Source organism: Cuculus canorus, chromosome 11, assembly GCF_017976375.1.
Source record: "Cuculus canorus isolate bCucCan1 chromosome 11, bCucCan1.pri, whole genome shotgun sequence".
NCBI classification, from domain to species: Eukaryota; Metazoa; Chordata; class Aves; order Cuculiformes; family Cuculidae; genus Cuculus; species Cuculus canorus.
The window spans coordinates 17,675,241-17,702,838 of NC_071411.1; the positions used below are offsets into that span (position 1 = coordinate 17,675,241).

General features: G+C 44.4%; 1 protein-coding gene across 1 annotated transcript in view; it reads right to left on the reverse strand.

The window, feature by feature from the left end:
• SYNPR (synaptoporin) overlaps positions 1 to 27,317 on the reverse strand; it is a 114,438-nt gene extending 87,121 nt beyond the window's left edge. The window contains exons 1-2 of the mRNA XM_054076991.1: positions 27,164 to 27,317; positions 26,991 to 27,056 (exon numbers count right to left, since the gene is read on the reverse strand). Coding sequence (XP_053932966.1) covers positions 26,991 to 27,056; positions 27,164 to 27,181 — 84 coding nt within the window. The 5' untranslated portion in view covers positions 27,182 to 27,317. The remainder of the gene's footprint in view (positions 1 to 26,990; positions 27,057 to 27,163) is intronic.
• Positions 27,318 to 27,598: the final 281 nt, after the last annotated feature.

Genomic DNA, 27,598 nt, shown 5'->3' on the forward strand with positions numbered 1-27,598 from the left:
TTTACCATTTCATCTGAGCTTTCACTTCTCCCTTCCTTCCTTCCTTCCTTCCTTCCTTCCTTCCTTCCTTCCTTCCTTCCTTCCTTCCTTCCTTCCTTCCTTCCTTCCTTCCTTCCTTCCTTCCTTCCTTCCTTCCTCTCTCTCCTATTTGTTCTCTGTCCACACATGAAATTATATAAAGACAGGACAATAGCAAAGCTGAAATGATGTTCTGTCCCACTACGATTTCTTCCACGTCTTTGATATGCTTTGGAATCTAGGGCATAAAAGCTGCCAGTGTTAGGAAACTTTATGAAGTTTAGTATACCTACACCTCAGCATCTCTATGTCACGGGATGTTTGGCATCATGTAAGAAGTGTTTGGTTTTATGTGTGTTTAAAATGTGCTTTTTGACACTGTTCTTAAAAGCTTTTTGCATTCGATATGTATCTTCCTGATATGAGGACTCACCTCATATATAGCATACTATAGCAAAAGATGGTGAAATTATTATTCTGAACCAAAAATACTCTTCTGTAACAGACTAATTGGACTTCCAAATACACTTTACACATTTTCACATGTAAATATCTCCTACTATTCAGATTGCTCTTTGAACTGCATGAATAAAAAGTAGTTGGTGATAGCCTTTTGATTCCTTGTTGGCATTTTACTCAATGGTCTCTTATTGACTTCATTGGGCTCATGCATGGGATGCTGTACCACATACTATGAAGATAGTACAGAGTGACCATGTGGTCACCAGACTAATTTTTTTTGATAGTCCTAGTTGTTACTGCATCAGTGAAAGTCAATTGACTGATCTGGGTGAAGTTCACTGAATTTCAACTTGGCAGGGCACAGGGCAGGCAAGCCACAGTGCGCTAGGGTGATTAGCAAGCTGGAACAGATGAGAGCTTTCATCAGCACTGTGGTGAGGAGTCATGAAAGCAACATCTTGGCCTGAAGCACATCTAGACGCTAGGATATGTTTGGGGATTGTGTTATACCTTAAAGCATCACTGCCTTCCACTTTCTTGCACTGACTCAGCAGTAGCCTGCTAGCTGGAAAATCATCCAGTTCCTTTTTATGGCCCTGTAATACTTTTAAAGCTCCTCGAAGGGCTTTAAAAGAGTAAGAAAGTCCCAGGAAGTCCTGTTTTGCTGACAAGCTATACTGCTGTTCTTTTGGTCTTGCCAGTAAGTTTAAAAAAGTGCGTGATCACTAAAAAGACAAAACTGATATCATTGGATATAGGTTAGAGAGCTCTATGATAAAGTGCATTTTGATTATATTTCTGTCTAGGAGCTCTGGTAAATGACATCCAAATGGAGCCATTATACCAAAGCACAGCATTTGTTTCCCAAGGCCGTTAGGGACTTCACACATTTCATCACTGGGGGAGCAGAGCTGGCTGTTCAACCATCTGCAGAGCTGCTGAGGCACCTGCCTCCATCTCTACGAGGCTGGAGGGCAGAGTCCGGAGGGCTGCAGGACACTGCTTGTGTCCCTGCACACCACTGCTGCCACTCAGTTACACTTGACAGTGGATGTGGGTCCTTAATCATCCCCTGAAAACACACAGTTTGAGAAACATGGATTTTAAACTCCATCATCTTGCTGTGCCCATGGGAGGTTTGCCTGTTCTTCTGCAGCCACTCACCCTGGCTCACACCAGTGGAAAAGTAGGAGCCAGTTTGTGTTTTCACAGCACCTTGCAGTGCTTGCAGCTACAAGGTGCCCTCTCCTGCTCTGCTCCTTGGTTCACAAGACCTGGATGTGAAGATGGCAACTGCTCTGACATGCTCTGGATGGTTCAAAGGGAGGCGGTTCACAGGGGAGCTGGTTTCCTTTCTTTTGCACCGCAGCCATTGTGTGAGTGTCAAAGGAGCATCTCTCTTATGTCTCAGATTGATGGCATCATCTAGGATTTCCAGCATAGACAAGATAAACTAAAGGCTTCTGTAGACAGGTATGTAACTGTGGAGACAGCAGCACTGCAGAAGAGGCCTCTGATCAGGGGAATGTTTGTCCCATAGTCAACTCTCTGGTATAGCGGTCACCTTTGACATGACTTGCTGAATAGGAGTTTGTTTTCTAATTTCCATGGTTCAGCTGTAGGCCATGCAAAGTAAATACAAGTAAATGGGCAACAGTGGGTTCAAAGGAACATAAGACAAGTGTTTGCCCCCTTGGAAGACAGTTTGGGTAGTGTTCACATGTGAATCAATCTGGTTTGGGCCTTTGAAGTGATTTTGATTAAGAGTGGGGAAGAGTACTGAAATTTGATAGGGTCAACAAAAGATTGCCCATCTTTCAGGGCATACTCCAGTGGTGAACTACTGGCGTACCACCACAGAGCTACCAGTCACACAGATGTGAACTCCTGAATTATTTAATACGAGAAGCAAGAAGCCTCTCCTGGCACCAGCACTGAGCCCAAGCTCTTGTGTCCTTTTCAGGGCTCTTCCCTTACCTTGACTGACCTTGTGGGCAGTCTCTGAATGTGACAGCACAGTGTCCTCAGGCACAGATCAGATCACTGGGTTTAAGTGACTTCAAGCTGTGCTTAGTACATAAAGAGCTTCACTCCCTGCCTGTATGCACCACTACAAGTTGTCAATCTTTTCCACACAATCCAGGTTGGAAACAAGCTTATGCAGCAGAAATTGAGACTTGCGGTTTTGGAAGATATCCTTTTGCAGGTTGCTTGAGTTGCAAAGGGAGGTCTTTGCCAGGGGCTTTAGGCTGTTTCCAGCTCAATACAGCCCCTAGATTGGCTGTCCTGTGAAGGGCTCTTTGTCTTTGCTTGTTCGTTGTTGTTTTGGTTTTAAATAAGTGCCTTATTTTTTCTGCTGTTAGGTTTGAAGGAAAGAAAATATCAAGTGGCATAATTAACGCTTCTTTAAGTGTTACAGAAATACCACCATGCATATCTTATCAAAACACTGCCTGGCTAAGAAGCTTGTCTTGTGGAAGCTCTACCTTTCCCTGGCACCTTAATGCTTTTTATATGCAACTTGCTTTCTGCTAATGCACAGCATATCCCCTTCAGGGAGACAATCTGATATTTCTGGCAATTGTGATCTTATTGATACAGTCACTGTCAATTCTACTCCTGAAATTAAAAGTCTGTAAAGACCATTTGTCATTATGAGCGACATAGATCCCAGGTATGTCTGATCAGGATCATTCCACTACAGATGGGCTTTGCTTTAACAGGTCAATGGGCAAAAAAAAGAGAAAACGCTTCTGATAGTTAAGTCTTTAGAGGGTATATCTGTTCTAAACAAGTTCCTGGGGGACACAGACTGCAATCACGGTCTCTGCCTTTAGAAAGGAAAAATCAGTGCATCTATGGAAATAGGTTGTTTTCTTACTGACAGGACCCCACAGGATGGCTCATCATTGCACAAGTCAGGTAGTGAAGTTTCAAGCATGCCAGAGGTAAGAAATTTAAATGATGAATACAGGAATTCATTTTTTAAATGGGCACAGTAATTTCTCTAGCTTGCAGGGATTGTTTCCTGCAGGCTTTTCTTTATCCCTGTCCCCAGGTAGCAGCCTCCCTGCCTCCAGGAGATACAGGACAAGGGCACATGGCAAAGGCTTGTTATCCAAAATCAACACCAAACCAGGCTCTCTCACCTTTGCTTAGATCCATAGGAGCTGCTCCCCAGTGAACCATGCCTTAAGCTTCTCCCATCATCCAATACCCTCTGGATTTATTTTTGTAGGAGGTTCAAACTTTATAGCAACCAACCATCTTTTCCAGAGGTTTAAATGTTATAGCATCCCAGCTGCAACTGCTCTGGAAGCAGCAGTGTCCTGCTCAGGTGACAGATACCAGCCCTTCACGCTGGGCACACACACGCAGTCCCTCATTCCCTCTCTTTACGTGCATCCGGAGTGGTGATTGCAAATGTCTTACCACAACAACATGGAAAAAAAAAAATCAACTTTTATCCATCACCAATGCCAGATTTGATGCAAAGTCAAGATGATTGTCATGGCAATCCATGGTGATGCCACCTCGTAGAAATGACTCAGAGGGAATTGGCACCCAATCCAGCACGATTTCCACCCAGATTCTGCAAGTGCAGACACTGAGGTTGAAGCTGAGCCTATTTGTTTGGGCCAGGTCCCCCAGCACAGCTGAGTTTTTGTAAAACATTTCTCTGCATTTATTTTTTTCCTGAAACCCTCCTTCAGCCAAGAGATGCACTACTTACATCAGCCTTTTCAGAAGAGCAGTATCTTGGAATGTAAAAATCACCCATCACCTCCAAACACCGTGTAACAACAACAGAACAATTTACACCCTAACACCATTGTTATAGCTTGTGTTTTAACTGCAGAACATTGTTACTCACTCAGCCTAAAAGCAGTCAAAACCAACATGAAGGTCACAGTGAAAATAATAACAATAATAAAGACACAATGCTATAGCTATTAGAATAAAACACTGTCTTTATTAATGACATGTCACTGGGGAGGTAAATTCTTGCACAGGCAAATCAATTCATTTGCTTTAACAGAAAATAAACAGAGGACATTTTCAGTACAGAACAAATCATAAAGGTTAATGTAACCATAAATTCCTCCTAGCCCACCATTAATTCAGCATTTAACTTCTAAAAGTCTGCTACAAGTAAAAAATTAAAGACATAAATTAGATGACAGGGTGGTGTTTCATCTCGTGGAGGGAAAATTCCTCCACAACACAGAAGATGTCAGAGCAAATTTTAAGAGAAATTAAAAAAGGTCTATAAATGTAGTAGAAGGACCCTGTTAAAAAAATAGCTCTAGGATAATGAGTGCCACTCAATCAATAAGGTCCAATTCTCTTTATAGTCTTTATGCATACACACATATAAAATTACAACAAATATTCTGCTTTAATAGTATTTTAGTATTTCATAGGGAGTAAAAAGTCTTCACTGCTGTATCTAAATGATCAAACTCACTTTAACTCCTACATCTCTCAGAGCAGATAGGAAATCTTTAAGGTTCTCCATTACAAACTGAGGAATAAAATATGATCCTTTTGTCAACCCTTTTGAGAAGTCTTGTTTCAACCAAAAAAACCCTTCTCATGAGTGATGGACCAGCGCATATAGGTCTCTAGGCAATAAGCAGGCTGACAGCAGTGGAAGTGAGGCAAGAGAGGAGCACAAGGAAGAAAAGCAGTCAGCGAAAAGCACAAATACGGATGATTCCTTAGCAGGAAAAATTACGCATAATACAGAGGAACGGTTTTCTGCCACAAACTAACTAAACTGGACTGGAACCATGTGCTGTGCATATTAAACTGGCCCTTGCTGATGGCTGTCTTCTGCTTGTGGGCCAATATTCCCACAATATTCTGCAAAGTTCTGGTACGTTCTCTGACAACCTCTGATGTGCTCTCCCCACTGTGCATCATTCCATGTCATGGAAGGAATAAAACTTAAATTTAGGATAGAAAACACTGTAAAAGGCCAATCAAAATTTCCATACACTAACAACAGGCAGCACCAAACTAGAGGAGTATTAGGAAAACATGAGAGCCAACAGATTTTCTGGTTGTTGCTCCAATTTTTTTTTTTGCCAAGCTGCTGTACCCAACTCTACAGACAGCACTGAGAATGCTGATGCTTCCCAGAGGTGATGATGTGGCAGAAACTCAGGCTCGGTAGCCTGAATAATGCTACACAAACTACCATATGCCCAAAAGATGCACAAACCACCTTCTGTGTCTGCAGCGAAAAGCAAGAGGTTTCCTCAGCCCATCATAACACTACAAAGTTGTAAAAAGCCAAGCTTTGAAGCCTAAATACTCTACATATTATCCTAAGCAGCAATGCCCATGCTGTAGCCCAGCGTTGCTATTTCTGGCAGAAGAGCTAATTCTCTGATGACATTACTGCTACAGCAAAGAGACCATCTTTCCCATAAAGAACTGTTCCCAAGACTTTGATTGCACTGTTACAATAAGACAATGCAAGTCCCCTTCCTAAGCCAGGGACATCTCTATAATTAGGAAAAGCTTTATGGCACTTAAACCCTTGATAGACAAGTAAAATATAGTGAGTATCCTTTATCCCTATACTAATTAATTCAGTGTGGAGCAAGCCCTTCACGACACACACCTACCGCCACAAAGACTCAGAATGCTATGTGCTCCCACGCTGGCATAAAAACATGCAGCTCTGCTTCAGATTTTAAATAGTCCAGCATGCAAATATGGGCTGTGCTGGGATGCTGAGCCCCAAAGCCATCCAGGGTTTGGATATAATAATTTAATCTTATGGGAGGGCTTTTTTGGTCATAAAATAACATCTTCTCTTCAGGAAAAAAATTCATTTTTACAAAATGTGTTCCCAATAAAAGAATGCGTTCTTCCTTAGATTCACTCCTGAATAAAAAAACCAGCTTGGCATCTTTCTTGGCTAAGACAAACAAATCACAACCTGCCAGATGTGAACCACAATAATGGTGGTGGTAATGATTTTGACTCTGTTTTTCCCCCCATCAAGTATACTAGTTATGAAACAGAGACTGAAAGGACTGAAGAGGTATTTCAGCATCTTTAATCAAGAAAACAGAATGAACAGAAATCTGGAAAAATAACTTGTGACCTAATATGCAGATTTATCAGCTTGTGGATCGGAAGCCACAGTTTGCTGGAAGTTGTCCTCCTTTTTGCTAATTTTTTCTGAGATGAAGGAGGCACTTGTGTTCTCTCTCTAACTGAATGCTTTTGCCTCCACGCATTTTGCAGCGTATGCTCAAGTTCGCAGTTGCTATTGATAGAAAGGGGAAGAATTACAATTCTTAAGATTTTTATAAAAACTCTTTTTAAGCCTAAATGCTACAGAATTTAAACTATAATTCAGATATTCACATTCAAACATCAGTCCTGTAACCTTCCCCTGGCAAAATTCCTACCACAGATGGAATTTAATTTAAATAAAGGCTGCAATGGTGCATCTGTGACCTCACCAGAGCCCACGTACATGAACAAAAGCTGGTGATTACAATGAACCAGTAGAAACATCCAGACTATTTTAGGCCAAATGTCCAGCGGGACACTTGAAAACTTGACACATGACTTCAGAGCAAGAAGAGAAGTCTGCTCTGTGATCATTAGCGGAAACCCTGAGAATATCCGCACTCTTAGCAGAGGGAGCTGGCTTAGCAAGAGGACACAGCTGGGAGAGCAAAGCCCCACCAGTGACGGATGCCCACGCTCTACATACACCTTCATATCAAGCATTTCTTGAACCCACCAGCCCCAGGACAAAGGTATTGGAAACTGAAGTCATCAATCACAACCTGCAAAAGGAACAACACCTGTATCACACACGAGATTACTCCTGCAGGCTTATAATGACCCTCAGCCACAGTTTTCTGCAGGAGGCAAAAAAATCTTGTTTGTCTCTCACCCCACCCAGTAAAACCAAAGTGGACACCTATAGACTCTGGAGAGCATTTTGGAGGCTCTGTAACAGCAACAGTGGATTTGGTCCCCCTGCAGCAGGGAGAGTCGCTGCCAGAGTGGGACCCAACCACAGGTGTTGGTGCAGCACTTAGATTTTTGGGGAGAAAGGGCACGAGCTGGTACAGATGGGCCCAGCAGACAGAGCGTCTCTGTTCCTGCCATCACCTCTGGGGCTGCAGCCATGCCACAGGAGATGGGATGTGCAACGGGGGAAGTGCAGATGGGTCATCACAGTGCCCACCTCTGTGCTTCTTCCTTCTGCTCTTATTTGAGAATTTTGCTAGATTTTTCAATTGGAAAATGCTAACTAGACTTAGACCACATTGGTGTACCACAGTCTATAACTCTGAGCAGGAAAACTGATTTCTATGTTCTCAGGCATGCAATAAACTAAAGGCAGCACAGATAGGAAGTATTTATTCCAACTATCTATGGGAATGCCTTACATTTGAGAACTATAACTATGAATTAAACCTGGAAACAAAACTTCCAGTTCCTAGGCTTTTTTCAAGAGCAGCATCATGTGGATATAGATGCAGATACACAAGCTCAGGCAAATCTCTTAGCTGAAGTGACAAAGCTACCATAATCTGTATGACCAGATAAGAAACACGATACTACCACTCAGTTAACAACAGCATAAATGAGAATGCAATACAGAAAATGTATCCCTAAGGAGCGTGAAAATACCTTAACTCTTTGATGCTCTTCACAAACCATTACCAGCTACAGAAGGCATGCCACAGCATCCACATCCTGAGTGTCAAAGATTAAAGACATGATATACAGCCATAATAAATTTTAACTACATTGTTTTATCCAACAACCACCTTGTAAGCAGGTCAGGAGCTAATTGGATCGATAAATGAATTCCCATCAAGTGCAACGAGCTACACATTCAGCAGGGTAAGTTAACCCTGCCTATAGCTACAATTTGTGTTCAGCATTATTGGGACAAAATCACTTTTAAATGGGCTCAAGCTGCAGATCACAGCATTGCCGGCTCCCTCTGCTTCCCGAAGCCTCACTGCACAGGGCAAAGCTTCCAGAGTGGCTGCGGATAACTTGTACCCACCACAGTGGTCTCCATTATATTCTGTATTTGAAGCAGAAAACATTCAACAACACGATATTTTAACTCCTAAAACCAGTCAATTATGTTTGCTGAATTTGACTGTGTGACCGAGTTGGTGAGCTCAACGAAGGAATCAGAGTGAAACAAAAGCCTTGTTTAAAATAGGTCGCTCCTGTAGAAAATTCTGTAATTACATACTGCAAATGCATTTGCATGTTCAATGAGTAATACATGTTTCTTGTGATGAGAATGCCTGGAAAAGCTTAATCAAAGCCTAGCTTATCAGCAAAGGCTAATAGGCTTCCATAGTGCCTCATCCAGCAGGATCCTTGCATTAGTGCAAGCTTCACCAACCATTAGTTAGCAGAAAATCCCAATTTATTCTGATAACAGAGGTCTTACCTCCAGGGGTTTCCATGACCACATAATCAGGTGGTGCATCAGTGGTCCATCCCACGCCCTCCAGTCAGCATCACCCAGTTAATCAACTCGACAGCCAGGAAAGATGGGAACTGACCATGATTGCAAAGAGTAATTTGGGAAGGAAGAAAGGTACCAGGGTGATATATAATGAGTTGAAATATTTTTCTTCTAAGAAAGAGTGCAAAACAGAAACTAATTAATAAACTGCCATGAGTAATGCAACCCAAAACCACAAAATAATGATGGACTGAAGTTTTCCCTACAGCGAGCTGTCATCTCCGTTTGTGAACTGTAAGGCTGATTTCCCCCTATTATACAAAGAAATGGCCCTTTGTTTTTTTCTTTTACTCAGACTTCATATTTTAGCTGCTGAGTCTTCTTTACACTGAGGTGGGTTTGCAGGCAAGGGATGAATCTAACCTTTCTCTTCCTAGGCACGATCTGCCTGTGAAACAAAATGGTAATATTCTGGGGAAGCACATCTTAGTACTTCCAGACTTGGATTTCCACCAGGATGACACACGACAACAAATGACAAAATCTAAAGAAAGTCAGACATTATGGGAGGCGGGGGTTAAACACATTTTATATGACAATGAATTTATTCATTTAACATTTCAACTGAAGTCATCTTGCATCTGTGTCACAGCTTGAAATTGTTATAAGTAACCTAGTAGGAAGCATCACGAGATATTATTGGCTAGGTGCAAGACAACAGCAAGGAGCTAGAACAAGAATTTATTACCATTCTAAACCCAGTACGCAGGAAATTTTTGTCATTTCAGCTCAGTGACTAATTCAAGGGTGAAGATAATTCAAGGGTGAAGAATCAAGTCCCACCAGAATCATCTGTAAGCATCTCATGGCTATTTGCCACTAGGCCACGCAAAATTATATCTTCTTGGAGTCTCACACAGCTACCAAAAAAGCAGGTTTTGTACAGTGCAAAGGCAAACAAGACAGCTCTGTAAGCATTATAGAGACTCATCAATGCAGCATTTGATTGCTGAGAAGCTGAGCTAATCAGCACCGTCCCATCGACAGCATCACACTAGGATCCAGTCCATCCCCTCCACGTGGCCCTGCTTGGTGTTGAGTAGGTCCATCAGCTCACCCAACAAAGGCACATCTGGATGACACGCGGTGGATGCCCCACAAGCACATGTCATTCATTGAGCTGTCACTCAGCTACAAAACTCCAACTACAATTTTTTAAACACAAGCAAAACAATCTAATTTTGTGCTTCAGAAGACCAAGAGTCCCCTCACTGCTAGTAAATCCAAATGTGAGACCTGGGCGATTAGGACCGCGTGTTTCCTAGGTGATAAGCCTTTCATTTTTTTCTGAAAGACATTTGAAATAGAGCATAGGAAGATTAATCCTCCCCAGAGATGGGAGAGTTCACTGGCTAATTTCTCTTGCATTTAGATGTAATAATTAGCGTATTGAATCTTCTGCTTTGTTCCTTACCATTATAATGAAATAATTAAGACAACTTCAAGGAAATATTTGAAAGCTCATTTCACATTGTCTCTTCAAACATCAGCCACCTAACACTTATGTGCACACTCAAAGGGAAAAGCAAAGGCAGACTCTCGCCTTATTTATCTCCGTAATTCATCAGGCACCAACTTCAGGCAGCAAAGTGCTGCCTCAGGCTCCACTCCATTTGCTGCCTATCATGACTATGAACAGCAACACAAATGAGATCCATCTGCTGCAACCAGGACACACATTGCTCTGCTAAGCTCTCAGAGCAGCTTGTTATCAAGGGGGACTGGCAAGAAGCTGACCCTCTCCAAGAGTTAGGCAGGAAAAATAAAAAGCCGTATTTGTCATTCTCATTGCAGACTGTGGCATTCTTGCAAAATATCATGCAAATGTTATTTCTAGTTCAAATTCTTAAGTTGAAGACTCTTGGAAGATAATGCTGAAGTGTCTAAACTGAAAAGCATTCATGGCCTTCATTCTCTCAGACAGCAGCACAACCAGGTTTTTCAAATACAGGTATGAAATTACTCATGAAGGGGTCAATCTTTGCACTGCATCCACAGGAGGAAAATGTACCCCTGAGACAAATGGGTTTGGGGGTCCCTGATGGTCCCCAGGGATGTACAGCTTAGCTGAATGGATGTATTGCACACATGTGCATGAAAACTCTGGAAGAGCCAGAACTGGAACAAGTATTAGAAGAATGAATGAAGATATGGAACATGTAGAAAGTTCTGAGAAAAGTCACTTAAATTGAAAATAATTTTCTCATGTTTAATTCAACATTAGTAATTCAACAGTTGATAAGAGTTCTCTCACCTCTCCAGCACGTCTCAGATTTAAATAATTTTCAGTAATTTTGTATTAAATAGCCTTTAAAATATTTATAGTGTAAAAATACAAGGAAATACATATGCATTTTAACACACACTTGCTTCAAAAAGACCACTAAGCCCCCTTGATTCAAACCCACAGTCTGCCAGCTGCTCGGGGTCAAAGAGTATCACTGGAAAGAAAGAGCTCACTCCCCTAGGAGCACGCGGATATGCCAATCTGCAATATGACACCAGATACCTTAGATGTGGGTGAGCATTTACGTCTAAAGCACACACCAAACTCTCCAGAAGGGAGGCATTTCCCAGACACTGTGATTGCTGGAGTGTCTTGAGCCAAGATGTGACTTTGCAGCCTTCTCTGCCTATTGCCTTCACGCCACGCTCACACAGGCCCTGCTGACTGATGTAGCTCTGGCTCAGTATTAGCTATGAACATTTAAAAGGCGTCTCCTCTGTCTGGTGGTCACTTTGACAGCAGGGGACTGATGTTGATGATTGAAGACGTCAAACAGAAATCTTAGATGTGCCTTCCTCTCAAGAGGAGGAAACATCTGCAGAATGTATTTTTCTGATATTTAGATTTCCTTAGAAGTGAAGGGTGTTTTCTGTATGACTCACATCCATGTTTTTCACTTGTGATATTTTTAAACTCTCAGATCCAGCACTGACTGAAGTGTGACTTTTCTCCCATCCTACCCTGAAGGGCCTTTCAGCCTGGTACAGGTGACAGTAGGAACTGGGAATGGCTTGTCTCCAGGTTTACTATGGGGACGGAAAGCCTGAAAGAGCGAGCTTTGGGATTTATGAACATCAGTCACACGTGAAAGCTAAAATCTGTCAGGTTTAATGAAAAAGTAGTACACAGACCCATTCCTATGAGAACACCATTTATATTTGAAAACAAACAGAAAAAACCCACCCCGAATAAGGGTTCCTTTCTCTCCCCTCCGCCCACGTATATCCTTAAGGTCTAGATCAGAGCTAACTTAAAAAAAAATGCAATGAATTAAATAAACTATTCAAGGAGATATTTTCACAACAACTGCTCCATTGCAGATTGTTTACATTCATTTCCTCCTGCTGCACATCCCTTCTCAAAATCAGTATGCTTATACGAGGCCATCTCTGAGAAACCCACGCCTGTCATAGCTACGTAGTAGGGGCTGCATCCAGAGCATCCAGGTCTGAAGCATCCAGGCCTCAAAGAGCCAAAATATGCAGAAAAGAAACACAGTGAATAACTGTATAAGAATTTCAGCGCTTTGTAACTGCCCCTGGAGTCCAGCTTCTCTTTCAGCTTGGAGAAGGCTGAAGGGTTCCTTGCTGGAGCAAGGCTCACCATGAAATCTTGTTGACTGGGCTAAAATGTCTTTAACATCAAGCAAATACAAGCGCTGCCTTTCTTTAAATACAGTTTAGTTCCTTTACAGCAGCATTCAAGAGACATAAATGCCAGCCTCAAGCTCAGACAGCCACAACTAGCTCTTCAAAGGAAAATCACGGGCAAGATTTTGCTCTGGGCAGAAAGATTTTGCTAACGGTTTTACAAAACATTTTTTTCTGCAGGAGCCAGAAAAAAAAAAAGATGAAAATTGAGACAGAAGAACCACAAAAGTAGTCAGAACAACAATAAAACCTGGAAACCTGAGAAAAGGTAAGAGGGCTTTCTGCACATCCTGGGGCAAAGGAGCCTGCGGACGCAGTGTTCCTCACTGGACACAGGAGCCCACAAGGCTCCTCCACGCTGCCAGTGCAAATAAACACAAGTGCATCAACAAAACATCAGAAATGACCTCTTTTCAAAGAAATAAATTGCAAAGGTCTGAAAACATGGCTAACAATTCAGATCAAAAGGAGTAACACTATCATAGAAACCCATTCAGTCTATACCAAAATTCCTCCATCTCTCCAAGTAACAAGGAACACTCCGTTCTCTTTGCAGGAACCCAGAAGTGTGCAAGTTACAGAGTTTAAATCCATTTCCATTCAGATAAGTTATCTCTTCTCCTCCCCACCAGCCACTTTTAAAAGATGCATCTTGAACTAACGGCACTGGAGGGTTTTTTCTTCTCAGATTTTTAATTCACTGGCATCATAAAGACCTTCAGCAATTTACAGTGTGAAGAGCACTTTCTCCTCGGATTGCCCTGCTTTGAGCCAGTTTGTACATTACAGTTACTTCATTACTTACATTGCATTACACAGGGGCAAACGAGGCAGCCGTGCTCCTCTCTGCAGCAGATGTGCCCCACGGCCAGCACGAGCCAGATGTTTCCCAGGCCCCACATCAGAGGCGGAGGCTGCTTTACCCCAACTGCTCCTTCACAGCGCTGAGACAAACAACACACTTCGTACCCTAATAGTTGCTTGAAAACAGGGTAAATCAGAGAATTACTGCAAAGGAGGCAGCCACGTCGTTAGGCTACACTAATCAAAGTGCTGCAATTAGCAAAACGAAAAAAAAAACCCACCCCAACATCCAAACCAACAAAAGACAGACTTGTGTGAGATATAGAAATTCTTCTGAATGATGGAAGGAACACCAGAAAGACCACAATATATTTTTTCCCCACTGCTTGCTGTGATGGCCTCGGCTATTTGGCCTCCTGGAAGTCAGTGGGACACAAGCCAGCCTCCCCAAACCCTGAAGCAATGCTCCCCATGCATGATTACGGTGATGGTTTTGTCAGGAGTCACAAATTTCAGGTTTAGCAACCCTGACCAACCAACATGCAAAGCTTTCGCCCTGTAACTCAGTTCCTGTCTAACGAAATGGCATCCTGGCCAGAAAATCCCATGGGTTTTCTTCACACATATTCAAAGCAGAGCACTCCCACAGCTCTCCGCCTAATTCCTGACTGCTACTTCTGCGAGATGTCTCTTTTCCCTGGGCCCTTCCCATCCATACGTGCTACGTCTTGGCTTAAACACTGCAAACGATACAGGTGGTAATAACCACAATAGACTGCAAGAAGCTCAATTCCCTCTTTGAAGGCACCTGTGCTTTCTTGGTAATGCATTAAGCTGATGAAATGCCAGAAGACCGACCTATAAAGAATCGAAAAGCGATATACGTAGCACATTGAATCTGATTTTGCTGTGTACCACCATATGGAACAGAATCTCAGCGGCATCAAACGTTTACCTAAACTCCATTAATGTCTTCTCCAAGCCAATATTTATAGCATACACACCAGTAGCTGCTGTCAGAGTGTGTATAAATGTTAAACTGAACTGTTAAAGAAACATAATGACAGATGTAGAGATGCTGAAGAGTGCAATCTATTCTAATTTATGATAATTTATTTCCATCATCTGGAGCCCTATTCAGAAGAGAAAGCTGAATGCATCCCAAAGCGCATCACGGGGTGGAGTGTAAAAATCCCCAGAGAAAAAAAATCTCTTTTAAAATTGAGGAAGAGTACTCTTGTCCTAACAGCCAGGACATGCTGCACAATCTCTCTGTGCAGGAGAAATACAGATGTGGGGTGTTCGAGCCCTGCCTCCCAGCAGCCCAGTGACATGCTGGTTTTATTTTAAATTGGGAATAGCTGGGAACTGTTTGTCCCATGAGAGATGTTTGATCATTGCTGAGTCACTACTTTTTAGGGACTAAGCTGCACAAAAAAAACACATTTATTAGGCTTCTCAGAGCCTCTTCAGCTGCATTAACAACCAACACTGCACCCATGGGTGGCCAGTTCTAATGAGCACGTAAAAAGACGGAAAACTGTTTTTAAAAATAAGATAACTATGCCACAGTGAGCACAATATCACTGCTCAAGCTCTTCTAGATTAGTCCTCTCAGGAGACCTGAGCCCCTTCTTGGTCTCCAGTTGCTGCCATTCTGCTATGAAAACACGATGGAGGGGATGAGAAAAAGAAAACTAAAAATAAAAGCAATGAGAGCACTTGGTCCTCGCAGTGGAGAGTGATGCTGGGCCACAGAGGACCGCAAGCAAGGAGCTCATTTTCACGGCACTTTCCCTCCCCAGGATGTGCTGTAACACGCTCGGCGATGGCTGGAGGCTTTCTGCCGTGTGCACACCCAGTGTCCCCTGCATATGTCAGCCCGCCGCGGAGCCAGCTCCTGCTGCCTACCAGGCCTGGCAATCTGGCCAGGCACAGATTCGGTGCTGGAACGGGCGCCCTCTCCGCGGAGCCGCCTGCCACGAGTGACAGGCTGCAACCGCAGAGCAGGAACGCGCACGGCCCACGGAGCCAACACAGCAAAACAAGGAGGCTGATGAACACGGCTCGCTGATTCCCTGCTAAGTGGACTGTGCTGCCTCTGTGAAGGTCTGAAAAACTCCATGTTTAACCAAAAAAAAGATAAAAAAAGGGCTGGGCATACAACATAAGCACAGACTGCAACATTAATATGCCCACAATGCCTTAAAAGTCAGCTGAAAATTTTCAACCAAAACCATTTTCTGCATTTGAGACTCGCTCATCTTTGCAAAAACACTTGTGATTTTCCCTTAAAACACATTGACTCTTCTTTGCAAGTCCCAGGGCTAGGGACTTGCAATATCTACCCTGGGAGCACTGCTGCTGGGCCTCCAAGGAGTTTGCATTGGCCTCTTGCGCTGCCCCTGATCTGTAAATCATGCTTGATGTGATCCATCACTGACTCCTCCAGCAGGAGCAAGCCTGGGGCCGCGCAGGGCGATGCTCTAGGCTGCAGAGAGGAGAAGGAGAATACAATCCGACCACTGTTTCTTTACAGAAATATTTTTAGAATCACAGAATGGTTTGAGTCAGAAAGGACCTCAAAGCCCATCCAGTTCCAACGCCTCTGCCAAGGGCAGGGACACCTCCCACTGGATCAGGTTACTCAAAGCTCCATCCAACCTGTCCTTGAACACCTCCAGGGATGGGGCATTCAGGACTTGTCTGGGCAACCTGTGCCAAGGCCTCACCGCCCTCACAGGAAAACATTTCTTCCTAACATCTAATCTAAATCTCCCCTCTTTCATCTTAAAACCACTTCCCCTTGCTCTGTCCCTGCACTCCCTGATAAAGAGCCCCTCCCCAGCTCTCCTGGAGCCCCTTCCAGTATTGGAAGGCTTCTAGAAGTATTTCTGGAGCCTTTTCTTCTCCAGGCTCAACAACTTCAATTCTCTCTTTCAGGTGAAATACTGCAGTTTCTGGCTAAAACATTTCTTCATTCACAATTTCACAAGATTAACAAAGTTTCCAATGGAAATCTAAATAAAAAATTATTTTACCCCCAGGGAAATGAAATTCTTTTTTCCTAATCAACTCTAGCAAGGACTCATTTTGATGCAGCAATGACTGCTGCTTCCATGGCATTTAGGTACAACCCAAACTGCAAAGGACAAATACTCCACACGCTCCTCAGACACCTGCCCCAGGCTATAAAACACAAGGGAGCTCACTCTAATACTTTTCCTTGCCCTGGAAATACTGCACACTCTCAGCTTGCTCACCTCATCCCGCCGTCATCGAAGCCCAGCGTGTAACCATGTTTTTATTGGAAGATCTTCCCCCACATTCAGAAATCAGCTGCGGTGGGGCTGCATGGTTATGTGTCACTTGGTACTCATGTTTTACACGGCTGCAAAGAAAGGCAGCAGCCTGCCAAACACCCTCAAAACAGGCACTTGGCTGAGACTATTCAATAGATGTGCCCGGTGAAATCCATACAGCGTTGCTTCTGCTCTCTGCGACTGAGGGATAAAATTTTATTAATTATCCCACTTGAAACTGATTCTGTTTTGCAATAAAATCTCAGCTCCTGGCCTCAAGCCTCTCAGTGAGTAATTCTATCAAGGAAACTCTTCTTGCAGCACCATTCACAGAAGGAGATTAAATATGAGGAGGGAATACATTCAGAATGAAGTTCTATTGAGGCATACTCATGAATAATCTTTCTGTCCACATGCCTTTGGTCACCAGCTAGAAAAGTCAGCTTGTGGTGGACTTGGTACTTGGTAGCGTGCAGCTTCTCCACTTTTATCCATACTCAAATGCACCCTTGTGTCTGCGTGCAAGGCTAGAACAAAACGCTGTTAAGACACAACACCAGACATCATGTATATCAGCTCGCAGAGATCAAAGGCACACAGCAGCAAAGAATTTAATTAAAATGTTAAAATTAAACAGGAAGGCATCCATTGTTTAATTTTTTGGCAGCCATGCGCTTTCAAAACCAGGACCTAATTCCACTCCAGCATGCTGACTGCCCTTGGAGATGGCGATCAGGAGAGCTCTGCTGGTTTTAACGGCTGCTGCATTTGGCAGTGGGGGAAATCCCACACTTGCTCTGGTTTTGAAGCACAGTGTCTAAAAAAGCACTTGGAGAAACTGCTCAGCTTCAAAGGATAAATACTGCAACACACCTTCTGCAGTAATAAGCCAACTTCCAGTATCAAATCTAACCCTGTAAGGCTAGGCACAATATATGCTGATGGGCACCATTCCTCCTTACAGCCCCAACAGGAAGCTCAGACCTTGCCATGTCCAACTGCTCCCAGCCACCACTCTCTCCATAAAAAGGTTGTTTTAAATGGGGTAAAAAAAAAACAGATGCAGAGCAGTGCTCTTCTGTTAGCAGTATAGTCTCTGCGTGATGCATAATGGGGGAAGTAACTACGTGGTTTTAAACACAGATGAGGGGCTTGGCTTGTTTTGTTTTGCTTCAAGCATACCTCCTGCACACAGCCAGAGAGAGGACTATTGTGAAAACACTTCAAGCAAGGCTCAAGTCTGCTTGTTAGATAACTTTAAAGTACTTCCTGGCATCCTGGGTATTTTGGCTTAGATGTTGAACGCCCATATCAGGGAGGCTGAACCAAGAAGCCAGTCGTCTCCTTGGTTTTTGAGAACCTGGCAAGGAAGATATTGCTGCTTCTGTACCTGGGGAGCCACTGAGGCTTTTCACCCAATATTAGGAAGATTGGCAAATGCAATGTCAAAACTTGGGCCCCCCATACAAGCACCCAACACGCAAGTGCCAAAGGATTTGAGCTGTGGCTTATCACTTTGAGCCAAAGATACTTTGGATTTGCATCACCTGAGAAATAACACAGGAGGAGAGAGCATTAGCATCAGGAGAAGCGAGGACTGAGGGCATACACAATAAACCTCTTTGGAAACCAAGAGAGCTACTGAGGAGCTGTTACTATCAATTACTTCCTGATGTATTGATGATCTTGCTGATGTTCGGTAGCATTTCCTTCAGAGATCTCGGTAGAATTTGACCCTCAGTACTTCAGGTTCTTGAGCACTTCTAGTGAATATTCTGTCAGGCTATTTGCAGCAGGCTCTGGTATTTCTCACAGAATACAGATCAAGCTGACAGGCTAGGAGTTTTGCAAGACAGTCAAATCAGATTTATTTCTGGCAGTGGGTCTGGGACTCCACACCTCCCATCTGAAAATTTATACCACTATTGAAATCTTCCTGCTCCACAGTTTTCCTCCTGCTTCCTTAATACAGAGAAATAGGAGACCTCCTCCACACTGCTGGCTGGCAAGCTTCATTGCCTAGGTTGCTTCTGGGGGGAGCTTGTTAGCAGAGACCCTCCCAGCCCCTCAGTGAAAGCCTCCCATGTAGACTGCCATGAGTTCTGACCACTTTGAAAATACTCATACTACCTTCTGCCTCGCGATGGCACCGCCAAACCAGGATCCCACTGATCTGGGAACCAGAGCCCTCCAAGCTCCAGGCTGAAGCACTTTCTGCTCTGCACAACATTAGCTCAGCAGCTCCCGCAGGCTCTGCCTCTAACGTAGCCCTCTCCCCAGATGCTAAGGCATTTCGGAAAAGACATAGATAGAACAGCTTGTTCAGAGAAACACATTTATCTATCCATTAGAATATCTCAAAGAAAAGAAAAGTAAAACAATAAAGAGCGATGACCACATTACTTCAGCCCTTCCTGACCAGTTTTCCCCGACTGTGCACATATGCTACTGTTTCAAGGACCAAAGTTGGCATTAGGCTCTTTACACCTCTGTGCTTCCCTCTCCACATTGAGGACCATAACATTGCTTCATGCCACAGATGGCTGCTCATCTAGAAAACTCCCTCTCTTGAGGGGCCACATCAGTCTAATCCTCCGCTGATCCTTCTCCCTGACCAGCATTATGAAAATACTCAACCACAGCAGTACCCAAGCGCCCAACACAAGGCTCCCCGCCTGGCCTTCGCTGCCTCTCACCACAACCAACCTCTGAGCTGGACTGACAGCAGTTCTCACCTCACCATGCAGTTTGCAAATGCATGCAAATACTACACGCAAAAACCTTCTGGATTTTGCGCTCATGGATGTGCCCATGTCCAAAGGCTGCCAAGAGGCAACACAATGTTTTTTTATATAGAAGTTCTTAGAGAACATCCCGTTACTTTACTGAATGTCATTACCAAACCCTTTTAATGTCATAATTTGTATCTACATTTACAAACATTGAAACCGCCATCATTTTATGTGACTTAAGCATTTCCTTAAGGAAATATTCACTTCTCTCACAGAGTATTCTCAATGGGAAAAACCTGCCTCCAAAGAGAAACCTGAGCAGTCTTTACCATGGCCAGAAGATAAAACTGTGCAAATTAAACAAAGCAAAAGCTTACAGTTTGTCTATATTCAGTATGCTTTTGCTTTTGCCAAAAAGCAAGCAAGCTGTCACCTTAGCAACTATGTCACGCTTCGCAGTACATATGCCACTTTGAACAAACACCTTAAAAGCAGCACCTCCACACTGTATGTTCCTTTCCATAACGTTCTTTACAGCACTTTGCAGTTCCCCTCAGAGTAAAAGCCATTAAGACCCCTTTGGCCAGCTACAGGGCTGGACAGCTAGCAAGACTGCCAAGTGCTGTTTTCCACACTGCACCCCAGGACCATAATACTACTTAACCACTTTTATTCAGTCTGAAAAGATAAAGCTGTGTTTGCAGAGGTGTGCTGTGAGCATTTTTCCTTTCACTGCCAGCCCTGTGCAGAGCCCAGTGTTACCTGCTTTCTGCCTCTCCCCTTCTGCATACAGAGGAGATCCTCTCTCCCGGAGCAGAGTGCAGAGTTCAGTCAGTGACCAGGTTGTCTCCCGGCCCTTGGGATCACACAGTGTCATGAATCCAGGTTAACTCAGGGACCATGGGATTCAATTCATTAAAGGCTTTTATGATAAGCACCTCCAAGTCTGTCCTCCTCTGACTGCTGCATTTGAATCCAGAGAAGTCAACATGCAGGGTTTTACCTGGGGCTCCAATTATGCAAATGCTAATTTATAGGAGTGATGACTGAAACATCTCCCTCATAAAAATCGTCAAGGAGACATTAACGGTGTATGTCTAATGGCAGAACCCTCTATCTCCATGCATCTTATTGCTAGTTTGAAAGTCAGATCATTTTTGTTCTTCCTTTCATAGAAACCTGGTTTGCATATATAATCAAATTTAGCATTAATTAGTCTCTCTCCTCATCTTCTATTCCGATTGCTTCTAACAGCCACATTCGGATAATGCCAGCCGATTTTGCCATCAAGAAGGTCGCTTGGGGAGCTCTTACCAGTTTCACCAGGGGATTTCCACAGAAGCAGTATATAACTCTCAAAACTCCAGCCTCCTGGAGCACTGTATCTCAACCATATGTGCTAATCCCACATAACTCATTTAAACCAGGTCCCACTCTGGGCTGCCTGAGAATCATCAGGATATAAAGGAATTGTTAGCTGACCTTTTAAATTCAACTTTCATGATCACGACGTGAGCCTAAGTGGAAAACGGTAGGCACTTTTCAGACGAAAGATGTCATTTACTCACAACGTCAGGCATTGCTGACCTTTTCTCCTTCCCTCCTGGCCTGTACCAGCATTTGTACCATTTTAACAGCAACTTTTTGATGGGACAAGATTAGCACAGTTCTCAGTTTCCAACAAGATATGTATACAGATAAACAGGCACATGAACAGCACACAGAACAGCCAGCGCTCTGCAGTCTGTGCAAAACCATGGGATCATAAGACAGATTTCCTGCTCTTTCACTTGTGTTCTGGGTTTTCAGTCTTTAGGGCTTCCATCCGTCTTCTGCTACCCTGATCTAAAAGCATGTGGTTCATCAAAGGCTTCCAAATCACAAGATTCACAGAAGCTGAGGCTTTAGGACCACAAGGTAAAACCCCGTGTAGGCCCCGTTACTGCTTCTGCTGCCTTCACGCCAGTCTCTCTGATGGAGTAACATATGGCTTTCACATCTGTCTTCAGCAAGACTACAAAAACCTTTCAGATCTTCCCTATCACACACAACAGAGCCTGATGTCTGATGGTAAAATCCACCTCCCAGTTCCTCCTAATAAAGATAACCTGTCCAACGGAGTTGCCAGTTTGCAGATTACCGGTGCTTCGGTATGTGCTCCGAAGCCTATGTCCTGCGACATGGACCGATAAAACCCGTTTGCAGGGCTCAGGTTTCTTGGAGGCACACATCCTGTTGTTTCACTGTGGCAATTTTTGTCTGTACAGAGCTGCAGTGTGTTTTGCACGCATTATGCTAAGCTCCCTATAAAAAAAATCATCCAATTAATGACAGCTTACAGAGAAGGGTTAGTTACGCAGTAATTACCTTTCCAATATTAAAATACCATAGAAATGGATTTGCATTTTTTGATTAAGTGGCACATGTTTTATAGACCTGACACTACCCATAGAAGACCTTTGAGGCAGTAATTGGGAGTAGATTTTGAAGCACAGCTAGATACCTACATCCCAAGGCAGAAAATTAACAATACATTTTTTACGTGTTTGTATATCTTGCACATCAAGATGGAAGATCTCAGCACTAAATGCAGCATCTGCATAAGCAACATCAGCAGGCAGAAAGAAATATTCTTTTTATTAAGGCTTTTCTTTCCATATGAGGGTAGAGAACACTCAACTTTTCCAGTTCTGCACCCATAAGGACCATTAAGCTTCAGGATGGTTACTTTGCTCCATCACCTAAAGTTTCTGCCCATGCCAGAAGTAGACATCAACATTCTGGTTAAGCAAAAATCAAACATGCACAAACATGATGAAGAGTCTCAAGCAACCATAAAATCTCAGGCCCATAATACACTTTACAGAGCAAACTACTAATCATGCATGCCTCATGTAAGCATTACCTCCTTAATTTTTTCTCATTTGTTTTCAGCATGTCAAGATATCGAGGCTTTTCTAGGACACAATTGAAAGCATGCAGCTACTTATGTCCATTCATCTGCATGCAAATATAATCCAACAAAAGCACTCCATGGCCACATGAACAATCAGCATTAGAACAAAAGACAAGACTTGTTATCAGTCTTTCAAGATTCAGATTCCCTTTGACTTCCAAATACACATCTGCTTGCAAGGCAAGGGTTGCTGCCCCTTTCAGAAGCTACACAATCAAAGCAAGCTTGACTCTTGTGACAACCTGACCTTTTTCCTTGCTCACAAGTCAAATGATCACACCGTGAAGGCAAGAAAGCAAGGCAAGGTTGGCTTGGTCCACGTACACACAGAGTTTTGAAATTGCCTTGCAATTCCTCTATCCAGTTTCCACCAGAGATGAATGGGCTTTCATTGCCCAAATGCCCTGAGCTGCTTGGGAAATCTTTGGCAAATCCCATGAAGATGCTCATGAGCCGCGATGATCTGCACTCAAGCAAAGCCTGGAATATATTTCTTTTCTGCACAACAGCAAGAATTAAAACAACTCCTCAGACACATTTGGGTTCACTGAACATCCTAATGCCCAGTTCCAAGTTGTCCTATCAAGGGGAGCCTCAGTGTCCACAAGATTTGATCCGTACCATGACTGACACACATCTGCTCCGATATAAGCAGCACTGGTGTAGACAGAGCCACTTATACAGCCTTTGCGCCCTAAATACCCCCCTCTGCTGTGCCCACGCCAGCCTAGGCAAGGCTGGAAGCTGGCACAGCAGGGAGCATTTTAAAACAACCTGCAGATAATCAGCAAGGCAATCACAGTGCCTCCCAGTTTGCAAAGCACTGGAGTTTCTGTATCTCCGCCCTTTATCACGGATTACAGGGAAAGGTGTCATGGACAGCACCGCAGCTCCCATTTTACACAGAAACTGGACACATACCTTGTTGTCACAGGAGGAATGTTGTGGCAGATCACTGCCAGGAAGCAGCAGAAGCAATAAAAAAGTTCAACCCCATGATAAAAAGTTTCCAGTTTTACCAAAAAGTTTTTGCAGGTAACCACCTGATTATATATGGGACAGTTCATACACACAAACCACTTTGATGTGCAGAGTCCTGTGTTTCGCTTCATTTGCTTTTGTAGGGCTCCAGAGGGGCAATGACCGAGCAAGAAATGCACCAAACTGACAAACTTGCTTGTCTTGCTTACTTTTTGTGGACCCCAACAAAAGCAGTCTAAACACATCCAGAGATCTACAGGGCTGAAATTAATCCTGGAAGATGAACATATTTCTTCATCCAGCTTTCCTTATTCATTATTGTCAGATCTGTGCACAGGAGAGTCATTTCTCGTGTGAGCTTTTAAACAGGTTTTCTCTGCCCACAATGCACCATGAAGCAAAAGTTGACTCAAAGCTGGAAACACTCAGGGCCTATCTTATACAGCTGTATGCAGTTTTCCAAGCCCAGATTTGTGATCCACATACTGTAAGTGCACAATCTATTACCAAAGTAGAGCTCAAAAAATGCAACTCTTGCTTAATTGCTACACAACATTTTTCTTTTTCTTCTTAACCTTTCCTGGGCCTGAGTCAATGTTGTCTCTTAATGGCTTCTAAATGCAATTTCTTCATTGAAAATAAGATTACAAAGTACACGAGAAATACAAATGAAAACATACTACAGTGCTGTGAATATTCAGAAGAATCAGCCTTAACTCAGCATCTTCTCTCCGGGTGTTTGGCGATAGTCAAAGTAGAAGACCGAGCTTCTTGAGTCAGAGGTCCACATCTGAGCCAGGTAAGCTGGAATTTGCACACCTACAGATTGCTTCTGCAACAATTATGGTTTCACACCTGAGAAACCTAGAGCCACCTCAGCTTTCTCCAGACTTGCAAATATTTACCCCCATTTGATACACAAATCTTAGCAGCATCACTGTACATGAGGCTTATTAACAAGGATATGATGAACCCTGAGCCACCATAGGCCCACCTGAATTGCCTAAAAGATGAGTCCAAATTCAAGGATGAACTGCCTGGACCAGCTGAGAACATTTTTGGTCTACACCACCTCCACCCCACCAGCCCTTCTCAGGAACCCCTCACCTCTGCCATCTGTGCTGCAGCAAAACAAAGCCTCCCCTGAGGCATGAGAACCACCCAATGCCCCAAATCACTGCATCACCAGCTGGGCTATGAACTTTATTTCTTTGTAGATGCAATCCAGGACTCAAGTGGGAGGTGTTAAGAGGTGCTGTGAGTGGCATATGGGCTATAGTACACAAACAACAGGGCAAAACCACCAGTTTTCCCCTCCTTAGGTTGCCAAAAGGGCTTTCCCCACCTCTGTTCCCTACCTGCTTGCTTTTCACACTAGAAATCCTAAACTTGGCTTTCTGGGACATATGCATTAAAAAAAGCATAACTTTTCCAAAAGGAGAAGTTAACACCTCCCTTTTAGATGATAAATAATCCAAAAGAAGGCAACATTAAAATTACTTGCACTTGCTTTCTGAAGTCCTAAAACTCTGTAAAACTAGGTGTCATGAGTCAGCTGCCACGTCACTCCCACAGCGTTGGTCACACCCTCTGACAGGTGATCCCTGTAAAGCTCTGAAAGAATCACCAGTGCTAGCAAGAAAAGGCTTAATAAATTCCTCTGTCACCAGCACTTTTTCCATTAAAAAAAAAAACCCTCACATATCATTTAACACCCAAAATGAAACAGCTGTAAATCCAGCAATTAGCAGCATAATTTGCCCATTCTGATCAAGCACACCAAGGGCTGCAAAGCTGCAGGGGAATGTGGAAGCAGCCACAGAATCAGTTGGAGCATTTGGTCTTTTTTTAAAGTTAAAAATTATAATTAGGCTGAAAAAAAAAAAAAGGAGTCTGTGGGAGATACGGACACATAGTTGAGACCAGAGATGGTGGGGAGAGGTAGACAGCAGTTGGTAGGCACGGTGAGAGGATAAAGAAGGCAGGAGCAGCAAGATAAAGTGAAAAGAGCTGGAATTTGGGTAATCCAAAAAGCTTTTCAAGTATATTAAAAAAAAAAAAGTCCTCCACGCTCTACTATACCATACACTAAAAAGGGCTTAATTCTACTCACACACATCAAAAGCAGGAAAAGTAATTTCTCACAGCATCTTAAATGATAACACACTCTGCATCCTTCTCCCACATTCCCTTATTGCCAAGGACTGATACACCTCAGCTGCGTCAGAGCACTGTTTACACACACCCCACATGTGCGCTTATAGATCGACAAACAGGCAATGTGCAGGGAGCGACCAGAAGAGTTCCACATGTGGCTTTCAACAAGGACAAAGGCAGCTTTTATATTTGGCTGTTGGATGAAGTTACAGACATCAGAAACTGCCAAGAGAAAAGAGTTCCCACTCGCTGTCCTGAAGACACAGATGTGCTGGAAGAAAGTTTCCTTGAAGGGCACTGCCCACTCCCTCGCCAAGAGCCCTTCCTGGAGAAGCTCACTTCCCAACCACCACCAGACACAGCTTCACCAGATGGACACTCAAGAGACCACGCTCCCAGCAGCTATTTGCCATGGAAATAGCTTTACTCCCCATTCTTCTGCTTTGTGGCAAGTGCTGCAGAACGGCTGAAGTACCATCAGACCAATGTCTGGGGCTCAACCACTGGATGTACTGGATGATCCTCCAGGCAGGACCAGCAGTGCTGGGTGGGTTTGTGGGAGGTCTGGGTGAGGAACACAAGGAACCTCATCCATCCTCTGCACGCAGGCCACCCCACTGCAGGGCCACCTTGTCCCAAGTCCATGGCACCACCATGCTCCCATCACCCAGCTCCGCGGGACCTGGTGCTTCAAGGCACCCAGCAGAGGGGAAGAGCTGCTGATTGCAGGCAGGGAGCAGCTCCAGGGCAGTCAGCTGCCCCCAGCACCCCAAAACAGCCCCTCAGCAACAGCCCACAGCCAGGCCGTGCGCGGCGGGTGTGAACATGTGGATAAACGTGCCCGCGCAGTGCTGTGCCCCCCAAAATACACAGCTTACATAATTCCCCAGCCAGTCGGCGTTAGGGGAATGTGATTAATCCTCCATGACATGTTCTGAACTTTCCGTTCAGAGAGGCTCTCTCCTCCCGCAGACCTACTGGCGATGAATGTCATTTGACCTGCAGACTTCACTACGAATGAGCATCAGAGCAACAAACAGTGACATTGCTCCATAAACCAATTATCCGCCTCCTTCCCCTTCCCCGCTCGGCCCAGAGACAAGTTTGCTAAATGCATAATGAGCATTTTTTTAAGAAAAAAAAAAATTCCTTTTTAGAAAAAGAAATTATTTTCTATCCGGTACAAGGATGAAGGGGGGGCACCCACAAACACAGCCTACATCGCTGGAGGATGAGTCCCCATCCATCTCCATCCTTCACTCTGCTGCATCCCAGCGCGGTTCCCACCTGTTCCGCGAGGCTCGATGCGGGTCGAGCACTTCGGGGCAATCCCCTCCCGTGTCCACAGCGCTGCCCACCCCTCCGCACCCCGCGGGACTCACCCACTCGAGCACCCTGAGGAAGGCGAGCGGCTCCTTCACCACGCGGAAAGTGCCCGCGGAGGCGAGCTGCGGGCAGAGAGAAAGAGAGAGGGAGGGATGGAGTCATCCCCGCGCCCCCTACCCCGCATCCCGCCCCGCAGGGGGAGCTGGGGGCGGGGGGGGGCTCCGCGTACCTGGTCCACCGCTTCCATGTCGCCGCAGCCCCGCGGAGCCGAGCGGAGCGAAGCCGCCCGCAGCCGGGGACGCGCCGCGCTGCCCCCGCGCACGCCGGGCGGAGCAGCCGCGCCCCCCCGCGCCGCCCAAACCGGCACCGATACGGTGCAAAACCAGTTATGGGTATCGCCAAAGCCATACCGGGGCAGGAAGGCAAAGGAGGAGGTGGGGGAAAAGGGGAGAAAGCAGAAGCAAATGGTTTGAAATGGATTTAAATTGGAGGAGGAGATTTAGGTGAGGCATCGGGAAGAAATTCTGCACCGTGAGGGTGGGGAGGCACCGGCAGAGGTTGCCCAGGGAAGTTTGATTGCCCCATCCCTGGAGGTGTTCAAGGCCAGGGTGGACAGGGCTGTGAGCAGCCTGATCCAGTGGGAGGTGTCCCTGCCCATGGCAGG